Below are 15,696 nucleotides of genomic sequence, written 5' to 3'. Positions count from 1 at the left end.
ACAAGTTTAGACTCGAGATTAGCAACAAAGAGAGTGCCAACTTCTTTTAGAACAAGAACACTAAACGATCAATGTAAGTTTATATGGAATTCCTGTGCTACGAGCATTTAGACAGACTCATCCTCGCGTTGCCATTCACCAGTGTTAGTCCATATAGCACAACGACCACCGTTATTGGGCCTTGGTGTCGGGTCCAATCTTAGCACATTTTTTTTCTGACTGGGAAACCAGCACCAATTTTCTTTGCCGCCTCGAACTGCTCACTGATGGAGATAGTTCTCATACGAAAAGAAAGTATTTCAACTACTACCGCGTGCGCAACACATTTATATGAACACATTGTTTTAGTGTCAAGGACGTGAACGACTTTATGAGATTCTGTAGCCAGACACGAACTGGGAGCAGACTGAAATCTTCATCAACACCAGCTAAACGCACTCGAAAAACACGCCACCCTTCGCTCGATTTTCATTGTGAACTGGGCAAGGGCAAGCGGCCCCTTTCGAAGACAACATCGTTCATATTTTGACGAACGGCCTCTTATCATCATCATCATTATCATCATCATCATCATCATCATCATCATCCTGACTACGTCCACTGCAGGACAAAGCCCTCTCCCATGTTCCGCCAGTTAACTCGGTCCTGAGCTTGCTGCTGCCAATTTATACCCGCAAACTTCTTAATCTCATCTGCCCACCTAACCTTCTGTCTCCCCTAACCCGCTTTCCTTCTCTGGAAATCCAGTCAGTTACACTAAATGACCAGCGGTTACCCTGTCTACGCGCTACATGCCCTGCCCATGTCCATTTCTTCTTCTTGATTTCAGCTATGATATCCTTAACCCCCGTTTGTTCCCTAATCCACTCTGCTCTCCTCTTGTCTCTTAAGGTTACACCTACCATTTTTCTTTCCATTGCTCGCTGCGTCGTCCTCAATTTAAGCTGAACCCTCTTTGTAAGTCTCCAGGTTTCTGCTCCGTAGCTAAGTACCGGCAAGATACAGCTGTTATATACCTTCCTCTTGAGGGATAGTGGCACTCTACCTGTCATAATTTGAGAGTGCTTGCCGAATGTGCTCCACGCCATTCTTATTCTTCTAGTTACTTCAATATCGTGGTTCGGCTCTGCGGTTATTACCTGCCCTAAGTAGACATAGTCTTTTACAACTTCAAGCGCACTATTACCTATCTCAAAGCGCTGCTCCTTGCCGAGGTTGTTGTACATTACTTTCGTTTTCTGCAGATTAATTTTAAGACCCACCTTTCTGCTCTCCTTGTCTAACTCCGTAATCATGAGTTGCAATTCGTCCCCCGAGTTACTGAGCAATGCAATGTCATCGGCGAAGCGCAGGTTACTAAGGTATTCTTCATTGACTCTTATCCCTAACTGTTCCCATTCTAGGCTTCTGAAAACCTCCTGTAAGCACGCGGTAAATAGCATTGGGGAAATTGTGTCCCCCTGCCTTACACCCTTCTTGATTGGTATTCTGTTGCTTTCTTTATGAAGCACTATGGTAGCAGTTGATCCCCTGTAGATTTCTTCCAGAATGTTTATATATACTTCATCTACGCCCTGATTCCGCAGTGTTTGCATGACGGCTGATATTTCTACTGAATCAAACGCCTTCTCGTAATCTATGAAGGCTATGTATAGTGGTTGGTTATACTCTGAGCATTTCTCTATTACCTGATTGATAGTATGAATGTGGTCAATTGTTGAGTAGCCTGTTCAAAATCCTGCTTGTTCCTTTGGTTGATTGAATTCTAGTGTTTTCTTTACTCTGTTAGCAATTACCTTTGTAAATAGCTTGTATACTACAGAGAACAAGCTGATCGGCCTGTAATTCTTCAAGTCCTTGTCATCTCCTTTCTTATGTATTAAGATGATGTTAGCGTTCTTCCAAGACTCTGGTACTCTTCCCGTCAGGAGACACCTCGTAAACAGGGTGGCTAGTTTTTCTAACACAATCTGTCCTCCATCTTCCAGCAGATCTGATGTTACCTGATCCTCACCAGCAGCTTTGCCCCTTTGCATGCTCTCCAAAGCTTTTCTGACTTCTTCTATCATTACTGGTGGGGTGTAATCTGGGTTACTGCTAGTTCTTATAGTATTAAGGTCGTGGTTGTCTCGGCTACTGTACAGATCTCTGTAAAACTCCTCCGCTATTTTAACTATCCTATCCATATTGGTAGTTATTTTGCCTTCTTTGTCCCTTAGTGCATACATCCAACTTTTGCCTATCCCAAGTTTCTTCTTCAATGCTTTGACACTTCCTCCGTTTTTCAGAGCGTGTTCAATTCTCTCCATGTTATACCTTCTTACATCGCATACCTTACATCTAATAATCAACTTCGAAAGCTCTGCCAGTTCTATTTTGTCTGTTGTACTTGACACTTTCATGATTTTACGCTTCTTAATTAGGTTCTTTGTTTCCTGGGAAAGCTTGCGAGTGTCCTGTCTAACTACCCTGCCTCCAATTTCCACTGCACACTCCGTAATGATACTCGTCCGATTATCATTCATTGTACCTACGCTAAGGTTGGTTTCCTCACTAAGAGCCGAGTACCTGTTCTGCAGCGACACTCTGAATTCCTGTACTTTCCCTCTCAGTGCTAGCTGATTGATTGGCTTCTTGCGTATCAGTTTCAGTCGTTCCTTCTTCAAGTCTAGGCGAATTCGAGACCGTACCATTTTATGGTCACTGCATCGTACCTTTCCAATCACTTCCACATCCTGCACGATTCCAGGGTGTGCACTCATTATAAAGTCTATTTCGTTCTTATTTTCGCCATTAGGGCTCCTCCATGTCCACTTGCGGTTTTCTCGTTTTTGGTAGAAGGTATTCAAAATCCGTAAATTATTTCCGCAATAATTTACGGAATAATTTACGGCCTCTTATCAATTTGTGCTTAATCACCATATCCACTATCAGCGTCATTATCGTCAGCCTGACCCGATGCAGGGTAGTGTCCACTACCTCGTTTCTCCAATCCGCTTTTTTTCCTTTTTTGTGCTGCCCTCTGCTGCCATTGTCGGGAGGCAAAGCTCAGCGGGTGATCTGGAACAAGCGGTACGGCTAGAATAACAGCCTCAGAGACCTGAAGGTGTCCGGAGACTCTACAGCAACGTTTCAAAATTTTCCCTCTAGGGGACGGCGTGTACGTAGTGGAACCATAAAAAAAACTGTTCAATCCGGTCCTGTGCATCGTACGGCCACTTCATTCACGCAAGCTTTTAAATCCTACCTACCCGCCGAACTTTCGGCCTTCTTCTGGCGCGCTTTCTTCCATTTACAATCCAGTTCTTTAAAAAAACAGCGGTTACCCCAGCTTCTCGCAACATACCCCGTCCAAGCCCATTACTTCTTCATTTCGAGTGTCGGGGAGATTCTAAGTAACAAAATGAAACAACAAAAGCGAAAAGCAAAACAACAACGCAAGCTCCAACGGGATGTCGGGTGAGTGACATGTCGCGGAAAGGGGTCACTGTCCTCGTTTCGGGAACAGTGTAATACGTCGCGGTGACCGCGCCTATATAACGCTGCTGTCATTTCGCTCTTCGAGATAGAGAGATAGAGATAGTACAGAAGATGACGCACCATCATTCGTATTGTTCAGTTTTGTTTCTCACGACTTTCCCATGTTTCCACCATTGAGTCCTCTCCGGCCACCGTGAAGACGTGCTGAGAACGTCTTCATCGAGGTTCTTCAATGACAGTTCTTTGTTTTTTCACGGGGAAGGAGTGCGGTCCAATGATCTGCTGCACACGCACACACGAGCACGGTACACACGCGCACATAAACGAGCGCTCACATAACAGCGAAAAAAAAAACGACGTCGAGCTTCAAGAGGCTTTTCGTGCCGGCCGCACACGAATAATAAGTGGAGAAGCACTGATAGGAGGAAAAGAAGAATTTGAAGTTCACGTTGCAGGCGAGGTGAGGGAGACGTCGAGAGGGTAGAGTGAAATCGGCGTTAAGTTCATGACCGACAGTCTGTGCGCATTGAATTGTAGCGTCGATTTCCACAGCGGGTACGTCGAACACACACACATATACACACACACACACAGCACGATCTTCGTCCTCTTCTGCGTACGAAGAGAGTCGAGCTCTGAGCACCAACGGAGGTGCGGTGAGGCGCGAGTTGTGAAGTATGTCGATGCCTTTGTGCTTTCTTTGTTTTTTTTGTTGCTTCGTTTACACTTTTTTGGTGACCGTGAGAACACATCGAGAACGTAGAGAGATGGGGGTATGACTTGAACTCGGCGAGTGAGCGGCTTTTTGAGTAAAGCGGAAAGAGAGAGGCCCGCCTGGATGGCCTCAGTGATCGGCTACCAGAAGCCACAGCAGAACCAGAGACAGCAGGGCGGTTGCGGGCGAAGATCTGTGCACTGAAAAGAGAGAGAACATAGAGAAATTCGTAAGGCGGATCATAATTATATATGCACGCGCATATAAAGGGTTTAAGATAAATACAGTGACGTGATGAGGCATCTGAATCCACAAACTGATTGATGCAATACATTTTCTCTTGTGTGACTCGCGCACGCGAGAATCAACCTGCGAAAAAAAAACGAAAAAAAACGAAGTATGCCGCATGTTGTCTTGCAGCCGCCTTCTTTGCATTGTCGTTCGGCAGTGCTTTGAAGTCTCACTGAGCACAAAAATTAACATGTACTAAAGCTCCGTATTTGCGGTAAATTGTATGATGCTTGTACACAATACGGTGAAACCTTGTTATTGTTTTTAAGATCCATTCTTGTTTAACTGCTACAACAGACTACTGACACGAACATGTGATCCATCGGTCACGTTAGCGTACTAATAAACAGGCAATTTAGGCGGGTGTGTGCACTAAATAAAAAAAAATCTGACTACAACTCGGCCAAGCAAATGATATTGAAGAAGTGCAATGCGGCTGCGGTCTTCAAAAATAAAACTTTATTTTTATATTTTTCGACAACTTCAGCAAAGCGTGGGCAGTGAATAAATGTGAAATTTCAATTCTCCCTACCACGAGCCAAAACAAGTAGACCAAACAAAACGGACTGTTGGAATCAACCAGTACGCCCTTAAAAGAAGTGTTTCCAATAGACACCCATTCAATCTAGTTTGCAAAAGGGTCGATATGATGAAGAAAGCGCCCTTTCCGAAGGAGAGTTGCGTGTACAGTGGGGCTACTGCGTTGAGAGCGGTAACAAGCGATGAGAGCGGTAACCTTGTCAAGGAGCGTTTGCATTATACACACAAACAGCGTCAGGGGTTCCTGCTACATGCCGCTCATTATACTTGAAGTCTGCGCCTCCTAATACGATAAAAATTACTGCATCTTTGCTTCTATTTGATAATCTGGTTTGTAAACAGTGCATAATCTGGTCAGGCTCAGCCACTTACTGAAATAAAGAAAACGCAAAAAAACGCAACAAAAAGTGCTGGAAGACGAACATCGACCGACAAAGATAAAGGGACTGATTGCATTACGCTATTCGCGATGTGCACCTCACTCTTCATCTGGATACCTAATTATGGGTAATTAGAGAGCGCTTTTCTTCAAATCTTATTGCTTTTCTGATTAAAATATTGGTGAAAATTGTGAAACAATTTTTTAACGTTTACGTTTCCTCTGACGTTATTTTTTTAACAAAAATTGTATACACATGAGTTACCACACGCTGGCTGTGGGTAAAGCGACTCCAAGCCTGAACAATGACACCAACAAACGTTAAATTTGTTCAGAAAGTACAGCTAAGGGAGAATTTAATTCACCTTTTTTGTCTACGTAGGTGCTCATTTGCGGCATGGATGCCATTTCAATTAATTGATTGATTGATTTGTGGGGTTTAACATCCCAAAACCACCATATGATTATGAGAGACGCCGTAGAGGAGGGCTCCGGAAATTTCGACTACCTGGGGTTCTTTAACGTGCACCCAAATCTGAGCACACGGGCCCAGAACATTTCCGCCTCCATCGGAAATGCAGCCGCCGCAACCGGGATTCGAACCCGCGACCTGCGGGTCAGCAGCCGAGTACCTTAGCCGCTAGACCACCGCGGCAGGGCAGGATGTCATTTCGAGTTCAGCCAGCGTGATGCATGCAACTCATATTGGCCACGACTGGACATTCTCTTCATTTTGACAGTGACTTTTCTCAAACGATAGCCACTGTAACTCATTAATCACAGAACATAATAGGCGTCTACTGAATTAAAAAAGAAATATATAAGAGTGTCAACACCATAGCAAATAGACTTCACCAGTGCTTGCGCAAGGGAATTTTTCGACGGGCCATTACTGCAAGCTAAGCCATCAAATGCAACATGTTTTTATTGATTGTGAAAGCCGATGTACAGTAGAATAAGTGGGGAAATTATAAAAGATATGAAAATGTTTTTTAATCGTCATCACTAGTTTCCCTTGCATGCTCTTTTCTTGAAGTTAGCCCGATTATATCTTCTTATTGAGAGGTTTTATTAGTAAAAGCTTTGGCAGTTTTGTAAATAGGCATGTTGAAAAAAAATACGGAATTTTCACCGCTCTGCCATAGCTAGTTTGTGAAATGAAAACCTGCAAACTAGGTAAAAAATGTTTTTAGATCAAATTTGAGAATTTCGCAAACAAATACACACTAGTTGGCAACCGAAATGTAATTGAACGTAAAAGCCAGTATGCGTATATGTAGCCAAATGAATTTTAGACTCGTAGCTTTAATAAATTTTGTGTAATTCATCGCCAAACTAAAAAAAAAGCAGCAGAGCAGGTAAGCATGGCACCCCACCTCTCCATCATTATTGACTTACTGTGCCTCAAAAAAAAAAACTTTACAGCAAGACCTGTTGTAGATCTCTTCTTTCCACTGATCAGGCAACAATATATAAAGTTTTGAAAGAAATAAAGAAGTCGACCAGCCATGCTTTGTTCTATCTTACGTGGAATCACTCTTGACCTGATGCTCAGGATAAGCATAAAAACAAAACATCTCTCAAGCAGCAGTGTAATGTAAAATTACATTAGTTTCCAACTCTGTGATTAACTTTCCGACTGTTTTGAAAAATAAGGTGCAAGTACTCGAACATGAAATAACCCGACGAATGAGTAAATGTTCTGTTACTTACCATTTTCCTTGTTCTGCACAGCGGAGACTTGTCGAACTGTGAAAGGATCTGTAACGCCGAAAAATAATGACCACTATCAGGGCAGCGAGTACAGCACTGCGTCGCGGGCCGTACAAAGAGCTCGTACATGAAATTCGTAATCTTATTCACACATCACACACGAAAGGGCACCACGTGACGTTTCAGTGGCTTCTAAGTCACTGTGACATCATAGGAAACGAACGCGCCGATGATGCCGCTCTGGCTGCTCTGGACGGAACACATGAGGATGCCGTACCACTCCACACATGAGGATGGAGTAAACACACCAAAAGTGTCACCAGGACGGAGAAAACACCTGAAGTCAACCCTCGCCTACTACATTTGTGGGATGCACGAAGAAGCTTGACCAAGTGATTGAAACGGCGAAAACACAAGCGAAAGCTCAAAATCAGAATAAAAAAACATAACACAAGAGGCGGGAGAATACGCTAATCAACTTGCAACAACACACTGGCAACGCTTCTGTGGTACATTACAGGGAATACTAGGAAGAGCGAAAGGGTGGAGCATCCTTAGATCAATGATTGACCCACTCAAAACACGATGCGAAAGCCAAAAAAAAAAACTTGAAGAGATTGTTACACTCGTACCAGGCATTAAAGACCAACTTCTCAATGCAGTCTATACCAAATGCTTCGGTGACAAAGTCTCGACACCTCTGTACCAAGTTGACTACAACGGCCACCCACACCCAGGAATGGACGAGCTCTTCATGGAAGCAGAAGTGCGAGAAGCAATCACCTGTACAAAGCGGAACACAGTGGCAGGGGCGGATCAAATACCAAATGCCATGATCAGAAACATGAACGATGAATCTATCACAGCCCTCACGAGCTTCATAAATGATCATTGTGTTAAAGAAATGATACCACATCAATGGAAACACGCTGTTATTATCATGATCCCAAAACCAGGGAAGAAATTGGCTTTGGAAAATTTTCGCCCCATATCTCTTACATCATGCCTAGGAAATGTGTTCGAAAGAATAGTAAACATTCGACTACAACGTCATCTTGAAGAAAATAACCTCATGCCTGACATCATCTTTGGCTTCAGGCCACATCTTTCAACATAGAATATTCTCCTGCTTTTAAAACAGGAAGTTTTAAGCAATGTCACCAAACCAGGAGAATTGCCATGGCCATTGACATAAAAGGAGCCTTTGACAACGTAAGCCACAAAGGGATACTTGACGGCTTAGCCGAGACCAACTGTGGTATTAGGACGTATCAGCACGTTCGAAGCTTCCTGAACGAAAGAACAGCTGTCATCAAAGTAGAATATGATGAATCCAACATCATCCATCCTCCGATCAGAGGCAAATCACAAGGATCAGTCTTTTCACCTACACTCTTCAACATAGCCATGATCGGACTGGCTAAAAAGCTCCTAGAAATTCCCGACACTCAACATTCTCCATATGCGGATGATATAGCAATAAAGATAACAAAGGGCAACTTGGGCGAAATGGAGGAAAAGCTCCAATTGACAGCCAAAATAATAGAAGCATATACAAACGAAAGGGGTTTACAGTGCTCGCCGGAGAAGTCGGAACTGATTTGCCTCACAAAAGACAAGAAACAAAGAGAAGATCCAAGGACTCGCACTCGAGATCCGGCTTCAGGTGACAATTATTCCGGAGCGGAGAACACTTAGAGTGCTGGGAATGTGACTACAATCGAACAACAGGTGTCTTGATCGGATGATAATCAGATTATTCGGATGATAGCCCACGTGGCCCATAATAGGAGAGGTATGGGGGAGCATGACACCCTCAGACTTGTGAAAATCCTGGTAATCAGCAGAGTGATGTACTCGCTCCCTTACCATGCCCTGAATAGGGGGGAACAAGATAAGGCTGATCAAATTTTAAGGATGGCATATAAGAAAGTATTGAGGTTGCCGTGTAACACTTCTAATGAGAAGCTTCTATCCCCCGGCCTCCACAACGCCTTTGATGAGCTGTCTGAGCCTCAAATTATAGCGCAGAGGACTCGATTGGGGCAAACTCCAGCAGGCAGAGCTCTTCTTTATAGAGTTGGCCGTGAAAGGTGTATGCACACACACTAAAGGACCAAGGCACTACCATGCCAGATCAGAGATTTGTATGGGGTATCACCAATACCACAAAACATGGATCCGACATTACATGCAGGGTGGAGAAAAGCTCGAGTGGCATATATCGACAAAACAACAATGTTCCCGAATATTTCGAGATTCACGGATGCTTCGCCATACTGGGCCAATGCAAAAAAATATGGTAGTGGTTGTGGAAAACAGAAGCGGTAAGATCATGGCCTATGCTTCGGTTTCCCAAGCAACTGTCATACAAGCAGATAAGATTGACATTGCCTTAGCTATAAGGGAAGGCATGGAGCGCAACACTGCGCTGACTGTAATCACAGATTCTAGGCTGCATGTAGAAATTATCAGAAAGGGTAAAATCGGCGCCAAGGGACACCGGATACTGACATAAAGTAGCAGACAGCTAGACATACTCTATACCAAGACAATCACTTGAGCCCCGGGACACGAGGATGTTACGGGGAACCTCAACGCAGGTGGGGTGGTTCGAGGTTTCACTAATTACCGAGCTGGCGATGGCGACCCCGTGGAGGACCCGACACCCATCGATCCCAGTTACAAAGCGATCCTGCAATACTACAGAGATTCGCGGATACATCACCCAGCACCACACAAGAACCTTTCGGCCATGGATTCTGCGACGTTACGCCGACTCCAAACATACACATGCATAAACATCCACAGATTGCATACGTACTACCCAACACCATACAAAGACATATGCCCGCGGTATGGAAGCGCACCGACGCTCTACCACAGCACGTGGGAACGTACGGCGCACACCGAAGAACACGAAGAGAACAACAGCAGGGAGATGTAGGAGGCAATGCTGTCCAGCCCAGACCTTGAGGACCAGCGGAGCCTGGTCAGGAAAGCTGAAAGGATGGCGAGAGCCAGCGGTGTCTTGTAATAGGGGCCCGACCACGTGGCGCTGCCCTGTTTACGTGGTCTTTTTCGCTAATGAAGTTTTGTTCTTCTTCTTCTACAAGGAAAATGGTGGTTTTCACGCAGTCTCTTTGCATTAACAGCACAGCTCGCAGAAGGATATATAAACCGTCTGGTGATGGCTGCCGAGATAGGGCGTGCTCTAGTGATCGAGACCAGGCCCTCATAATCAAAAGCTCACAGCTGCTGCTCGAGTGACACACGCCTTCACATACCTTCGTGCTCTTTCTAGACGGGTGGGTCATTTACTCTTTGTTAGAGCAGCCATCGTGGGCAGGTCTTGCACGCTGGGTGATATCACGTGAGTTCTCCGTGCGGCAGAGATAGATCGGCTCGTCTTATCTCTGCTTCAGCCACGTTTATCGCTCCCCCTCTCGCACTTTCACCCACGAGTTGAACATGAAATGCACAGGGGAATGATATCAATTGGGAATTTATACGGAGCATGACGGCGACGTCAAAAGACCCGTTGAGGGTGTCCATAAAATTGCTATACCAATAAAAAGAAAAATAAGAGATACGCACCGGGGTTGTTTCTGAACTGGTAGAAGGCCTCGAATCCGGTGCCGTCGAACTTGTCGTTGGACTTGAACGAGACGCGGAAGAAGTCGGCGTCGGATTCGATTTTTGTCGGTCGCAGGTTGCCGCAGTGGCGCGGGATCTTGCGGTCCACCGTGCGGAAGTTGGAGAACTCCACGTAGTCGCTCGCCGTGTCCGAGAGGCACCTGCGATGACGCATTCGTCATCTCTGCTATTCTAAAGAAGGCGCCGAAGTTGTGCTCTGAATGGGAGGCGCTCGCATTACGGCCAACATAAGATCCACCCCAGTTGAAAAACCAAAGTGTGTCTGGTGTGCTCTGGTGTATACACCAGAACACACTGGTGTGTCTTGGTGAATGCACTAGCGTGGTGTGCTGTATTCTGGCGTGAACACCGACCAACTATGGTGTGTCTTGGTGGAATGTGTTCTGGTATGAAAGTTGAATCAGTGTGGCGTGTCTTGGTAATAATGCCGAACCACTGTCATGTGTCCTGGCGGGAACGCCGACTCAGACAGGCGTGTTCTGGTTGGATGAGTTCTGGTGGACTCAAGAAATATATTTTGTGTTTGGGGCTAGGACTAAGAATTTTCTTCAACCAAATGCATTCTATTTTACACTTCCTAATATTTTCCTCAACCAGACTCACTTGTACTGAAACTCACCAAAATATTACTCAGCCGGTCGCTCTCAGACATGTGTACCTCAATTTGTCTACTAAGAAGCCATGTTCGAGCTCAAGCAATGCAGCATCACTTTGAAGCCTGTGTGTGCTACGTACATCAACAGAAAAGGCTAAGAAGAAAGACAAGAATACTGCATCTTGAAGCTTTGTGTCTGCGAACCTCACGAGAAAGACTGCTAAACGAAAACAGCTAACCGTTTCAGAGTCTTGCTGTGAAGAAATTTTTATGAATGTATCAAATCAATACTCCTATTTTAATAAAAATAATGCCTTAATACGTTAGTTCATGTGTAGTTGAACTTATTCGTATTAAATTGTATTTGATATCTTATTTACCCTACCCAGTTGACAAACCCACCAGAGTCTGTTTGATGTATTCCGGTGTAACTTAATTGATGCACCAAAACACGCTGTTGTGTCCTGGTGTGCACATTAGTTTGGTGTGCTGTGTTCTGGTGGGAAGACCACACTGGTGTGGTGTGTTCTAGTTGAATGTATTTTGGTGGACTCAAAAAATATATCTTGTGTTTGGGGCTTGGACAAATAATTTTCTTCAACCAAATGCATTCGAACTCCCAGTCCTTAATATTTTCCTCAACCAGAGTCACTTGTACAGAAACTCACCAAAATATTACTGAGGCGGTCGCTCTCAAACCTCAATTTGTCTACTAAAAAGCCACCTTCGAGCTCAAGTAATGCAGCATCACTTTAAAGCATGTGTGTGCTACGTACGTCAACAGAAAAGGATAAGAAAAAAAAAAGAATATTGAATCTTGAAGCTTTGTGTCTGCGAACCCTACAAGATCAAAAGACTGCTAAACGAAAACAGCTAACTCTTTCAGAGTCTAGCTGTGAATAAATCACTGTGAATGCGTCAAATCAATACTCCTGCTTTAATAAAAATAATGCCTTTATACATTAGTTTATTTGTAATTGAACTTTCTCTTTATTAAATTGTAATAACGATTTATTTACTATAAAGTCACCCTCGCCCTGTTTTGCATAAATTGAATCAAGTTTCAGACTTGACATGTAGTGTAAGTCGGTTTTAGTTATGACCACTTCAAGCAAATAAAAATTATAATTTATTCACAGCTCATTGGAAAGCAGCACGTCGAACGACTCTAGTGTTTTCAGCGGAGTGATCATATATACGCAACCATGCACATCAAGATCAAGGTAAATGAAGGCAAATAAATTACGCGGGAGGTTCAATTAATGCAAAGCTCCACGCATCTTGCCTTTTATTAACCCCTAGTCAATGATAAGCACGAAAAATAGAAAACATTTAAGGCAGTTGTATGTCTGTGATATATGAGATAACAGCAGAGCTAGACAAAAAAACACCACCACTAGACAAAAGGAGATTTAGTTCTTTCTTCGTATTTTGTTCATAATAATGTTGATCTTTCTTTCTTCCTCAATTTTGATTTCTTTAGCTCTTCCTACATCTCTCATTTTTTTATACTGCCGTCTCGTTTATTTTCCTTCCTGCTCACCTTCACCTCAGTTTTCCTCAGTTTCCTTTCTTACCATTTTTGTGTATTATGCTAAGCAATGCTATACTGTTCAATAGTATACTAAATGCTGGCACATACCCGCTTTCCGTAGCGCTTACCTGTCGTTTCATGCGCAAACTCCTCAAAATGTGCCAAAAACGGTGATGGAATAGGCAGAAAACACAATGGCCCCCAGCTAACTGCTTATTACGTAGATAAGCATGATACACATATTAAGACCACATGCGGGGCAAGAGCTGTGTATTAAACATTTTTTTTAGTTTACGCTGATGTGTTTTGTACGTCTTTCGTCGCTCTCTTCAGCCCTTTTTCTGTACAGTTTGCGCGATGAACGTTGATCTTGTCTAACCAACCAGCCCATTATCAAGTTTGTATGAAGCAGCCCTGTTATTAACACAAGTGGTGTACGCAATTGCGTACATAGCGTTTCAAAGCGGTAACGCCCGCTGTTAGAACCATTAATGTAGGATCTATCATTATAAGCTCGGGAAATAGTAATTGGTTGTATTCAATTTTTCTAGCTGTGTTTCCTGAGAAAGACAGGCTTGTGTGAACGCCTCTGACATGCGGTAGAGTTCTACACGCTGCAGTGAAATTACTGTCAGTCTCTCCCCCACCCTTTTTTTTCTTTTCCCTCTCTTCCCTCTTTCTCGTCTTTCTTGTCCCCTTCCCTAATCCCCCAGTGTAGGGTAGCCAACCGGATGTCTTTCTGGTTAACCTGCCTGCCTTCTCCCTTTTTGTTGCTTCCTCCCTTCTAACACTTGGAGATTATAAGATGAGCGAGCTGCAGGTAACTATAGACTCCGCTGCGGATGCGATGCAGTTGCGCGTGTGTACGTACGGTGGCACGCCTTCGACGTCAAAGTAGGCGAACTCGATGTATATCTTCTCGTTGCTCTTGCCGTAGAAGAGGTAGTGGCACTCGGTGTCCCGCGGGTAGACGCCCGGGTAGTTGGGCGTGGAGAAGGTGCCGTTGGACACCTCGGAGCTGTTGTAGATGAAGGTGCACACTGCATGCATGGGGAACAGGCGAACTCTGTCAAATACACGTCTCCCTCACGGGCCAGCGTATAAGGACGCGCAATGTCGAGACACCGAAGTCACTCATAGAAGTCGCTTCACTTAAGCTTGCTGCACCTGAAAATATGACCATAGCGCAGTGTACACAATCACCCTCATAACCTGCGTGCGTCGTACGCGTCCGCTCTCGATCTGCAACCACGAGATCCGTTCTTAAGTTTGCTTGAGGGAATATATGCAGTTTTTCAAGGTGATCTCGCAATTTGTAGTGCATTATAAATTCAATCGTTTGAAGTTGTTAAAGCTACAGTTCTTTTCACGTAGAACAAGAAGCTACCGGGCGTGTTTAATATTGGGCGTGTTAACATAGCATCAGTGCAGATTAGATGGCGCAACGAATCAACGGCACACAGGAAAGGCACACACACACAACGGAGCACTACTTGTAGCGCTTTGTTGTGTGTGCATCATTGTGTGTCCCGTCGTTTCTTTGTGCCATACAATATATGGTGATCCTATAAAAGACAAAGTTCCTGGATGAAGGGACTCTCTTTGTAACGCTGCGTATACTGTTCTACCGCTACACTTTTGAGTGGAAAAATAGAGAGCTTACACGACTGGTCATTTGGCCGGTCATGCATAGGCTCTCTAGATTTGATATTATATATGGGCTTTAATGTCCCAAAACCACCATGTGATTATGAGAGACACCGTAGTGGAGGGCTCCGGAAATTTCAACCACCTGGGGTTCTTCAACGTGCGCTCAAATCTGAGCACACAGGCCTACAGCATTTCCGCCTCCATCGGAAACGCAGCCGCCACAGCCGCGGTTCGATCCCGCGACCTGCCGGTCAGTAGCCGAGTACCTTAGCCACTAGACCACGGTGGCAGGGCTCCAAGAAAAGTGTCCTTTGACTATCCTTTTATACGTGTGAGTCACATGTGTAGCACTTTAGAAAGGCACGCTGACTCTCTTTAGGAGGTAGTGGCACGCCCAACTTTGCAAAAGAGGGAGTGCACGGCTCTCCTAAAAAGACTCGCTGACTCGATTTAGGAGAGTCGTGCACTGACTTTCTTATGGAAAGTTGGGTGGGCCACTACTCTCCTAAAGAGAGTCAGCGAGCATCTCTAAAGGGAGTGTTACACGTGTGATTACCACATGTAAAAATAAGAGTTACAGTTTTCAAAGTGTAGTCAAAATTTAGCGATAAGGTTATACTAGACTTAGCCGTATAATAACATGATAAGTGCTTTGTGTCCTACTGTTTGCACTGGTGGATAATAATAAGCTAAACATTGTACTGTTCCCCTTTTACGTTCATTTTACACTATAATAATAAAAAATAGCTCTTTAGCTCCTCTTTTATACATGTGAAAATCACATATGTGTTGCACTCCCTTTAGAGAGGCACGTTGACGCTCTTTAGGAGAGTTGTTCGTCCAACGACTCTCCTAAACAGAGTCAACATGCCTCTCTAAAGGGAGTGTTATACACGTGAGAGCCACGTGTGTAAAAGGAAAAGCAAAGTTTTCGGAGTCTATACGTAGAGTAGCAGGCTTTATACAAAGCTTATCTAGGCGACCTCTCTTAAATGAGTCACGTGAGTGGACTTCACATGTCAAGGAAAAACACATAGGAGCCAAGCTGCGCGAGTCTAAGGGTACGCGCACACGCGTAGCTTGTATAAAGCGGGGAACTTGATGCAGCGCTTCTACACGTGGTAAACACTCGTCTTCGTCAC

General features: G+C 44.3%; 2 protein-coding genes across 3 annotated transcripts in view; both read right to left on the bottom strand.

Annotated features, from left to right (window-relative positions):
• Window positions 1-3,733, bottom strand: part of LOC142817699 (suppressor of lurcher protein 1-like) — a 237,114-nt gene extending 233,381 nt beyond the window's left edge. Inside the window, exon 1 of the mRNA XM_075895057.1 lies at window positions 3,601-3,733. The gene's annotated coding sequence lies outside the window, so the exon portion shown is untranslated. The remainder of the gene's footprint in view (window positions 1-3,600) is intronic.
• Window positions 3,734-3,879: 146 nt separating this feature from the next.
• Window positions 3,880-15,696, bottom strand: part of LOC142817700 (suppressor of lurcher protein 1-like) — a 222,409-nt gene continuing 210,592 nt past the window's right edge. For both annotated transcript variants that reach the window (XM_075895059.1, XM_075895058.1), the window contains 4 exons: window positions 13,776-13,944; window positions 10,716-10,915; window positions 7,119-7,166; window positions 3,880-4,395 (listed from right to left, as the gene is read on the bottom strand). In XM_075895059.1, coding sequence (XP_075751174.1) covers window positions 4,325-4,395; window positions 7,119-7,166; window positions 10,716-10,915; window positions 13,776-13,944 — 488 coding nt within the window. In that variant the 3' untranslated portion in view covers window positions 3,880-4,324. The remainder of the gene's footprint in view (window positions 4,396-7,118; window positions 7,167-10,715; window positions 10,916-13,775; window positions 13,945-15,696) is intronic.

This window comes from Rhipicephalus microplus, chromosome 5 (assembly GCF_043290135.1).
Source record: "Rhipicephalus microplus isolate Deutch F79 chromosome 5, USDA_Rmic, whole genome shotgun sequence".
Classification (NCBI taxonomy): Eukaryota; Metazoa; Arthropoda; class Arachnida; order Ixodida; family Ixodidae; genus Rhipicephalus; species Rhipicephalus microplus.
This window is presented reverse-complemented; position numbering and strand designations above follow the sequence as displayed.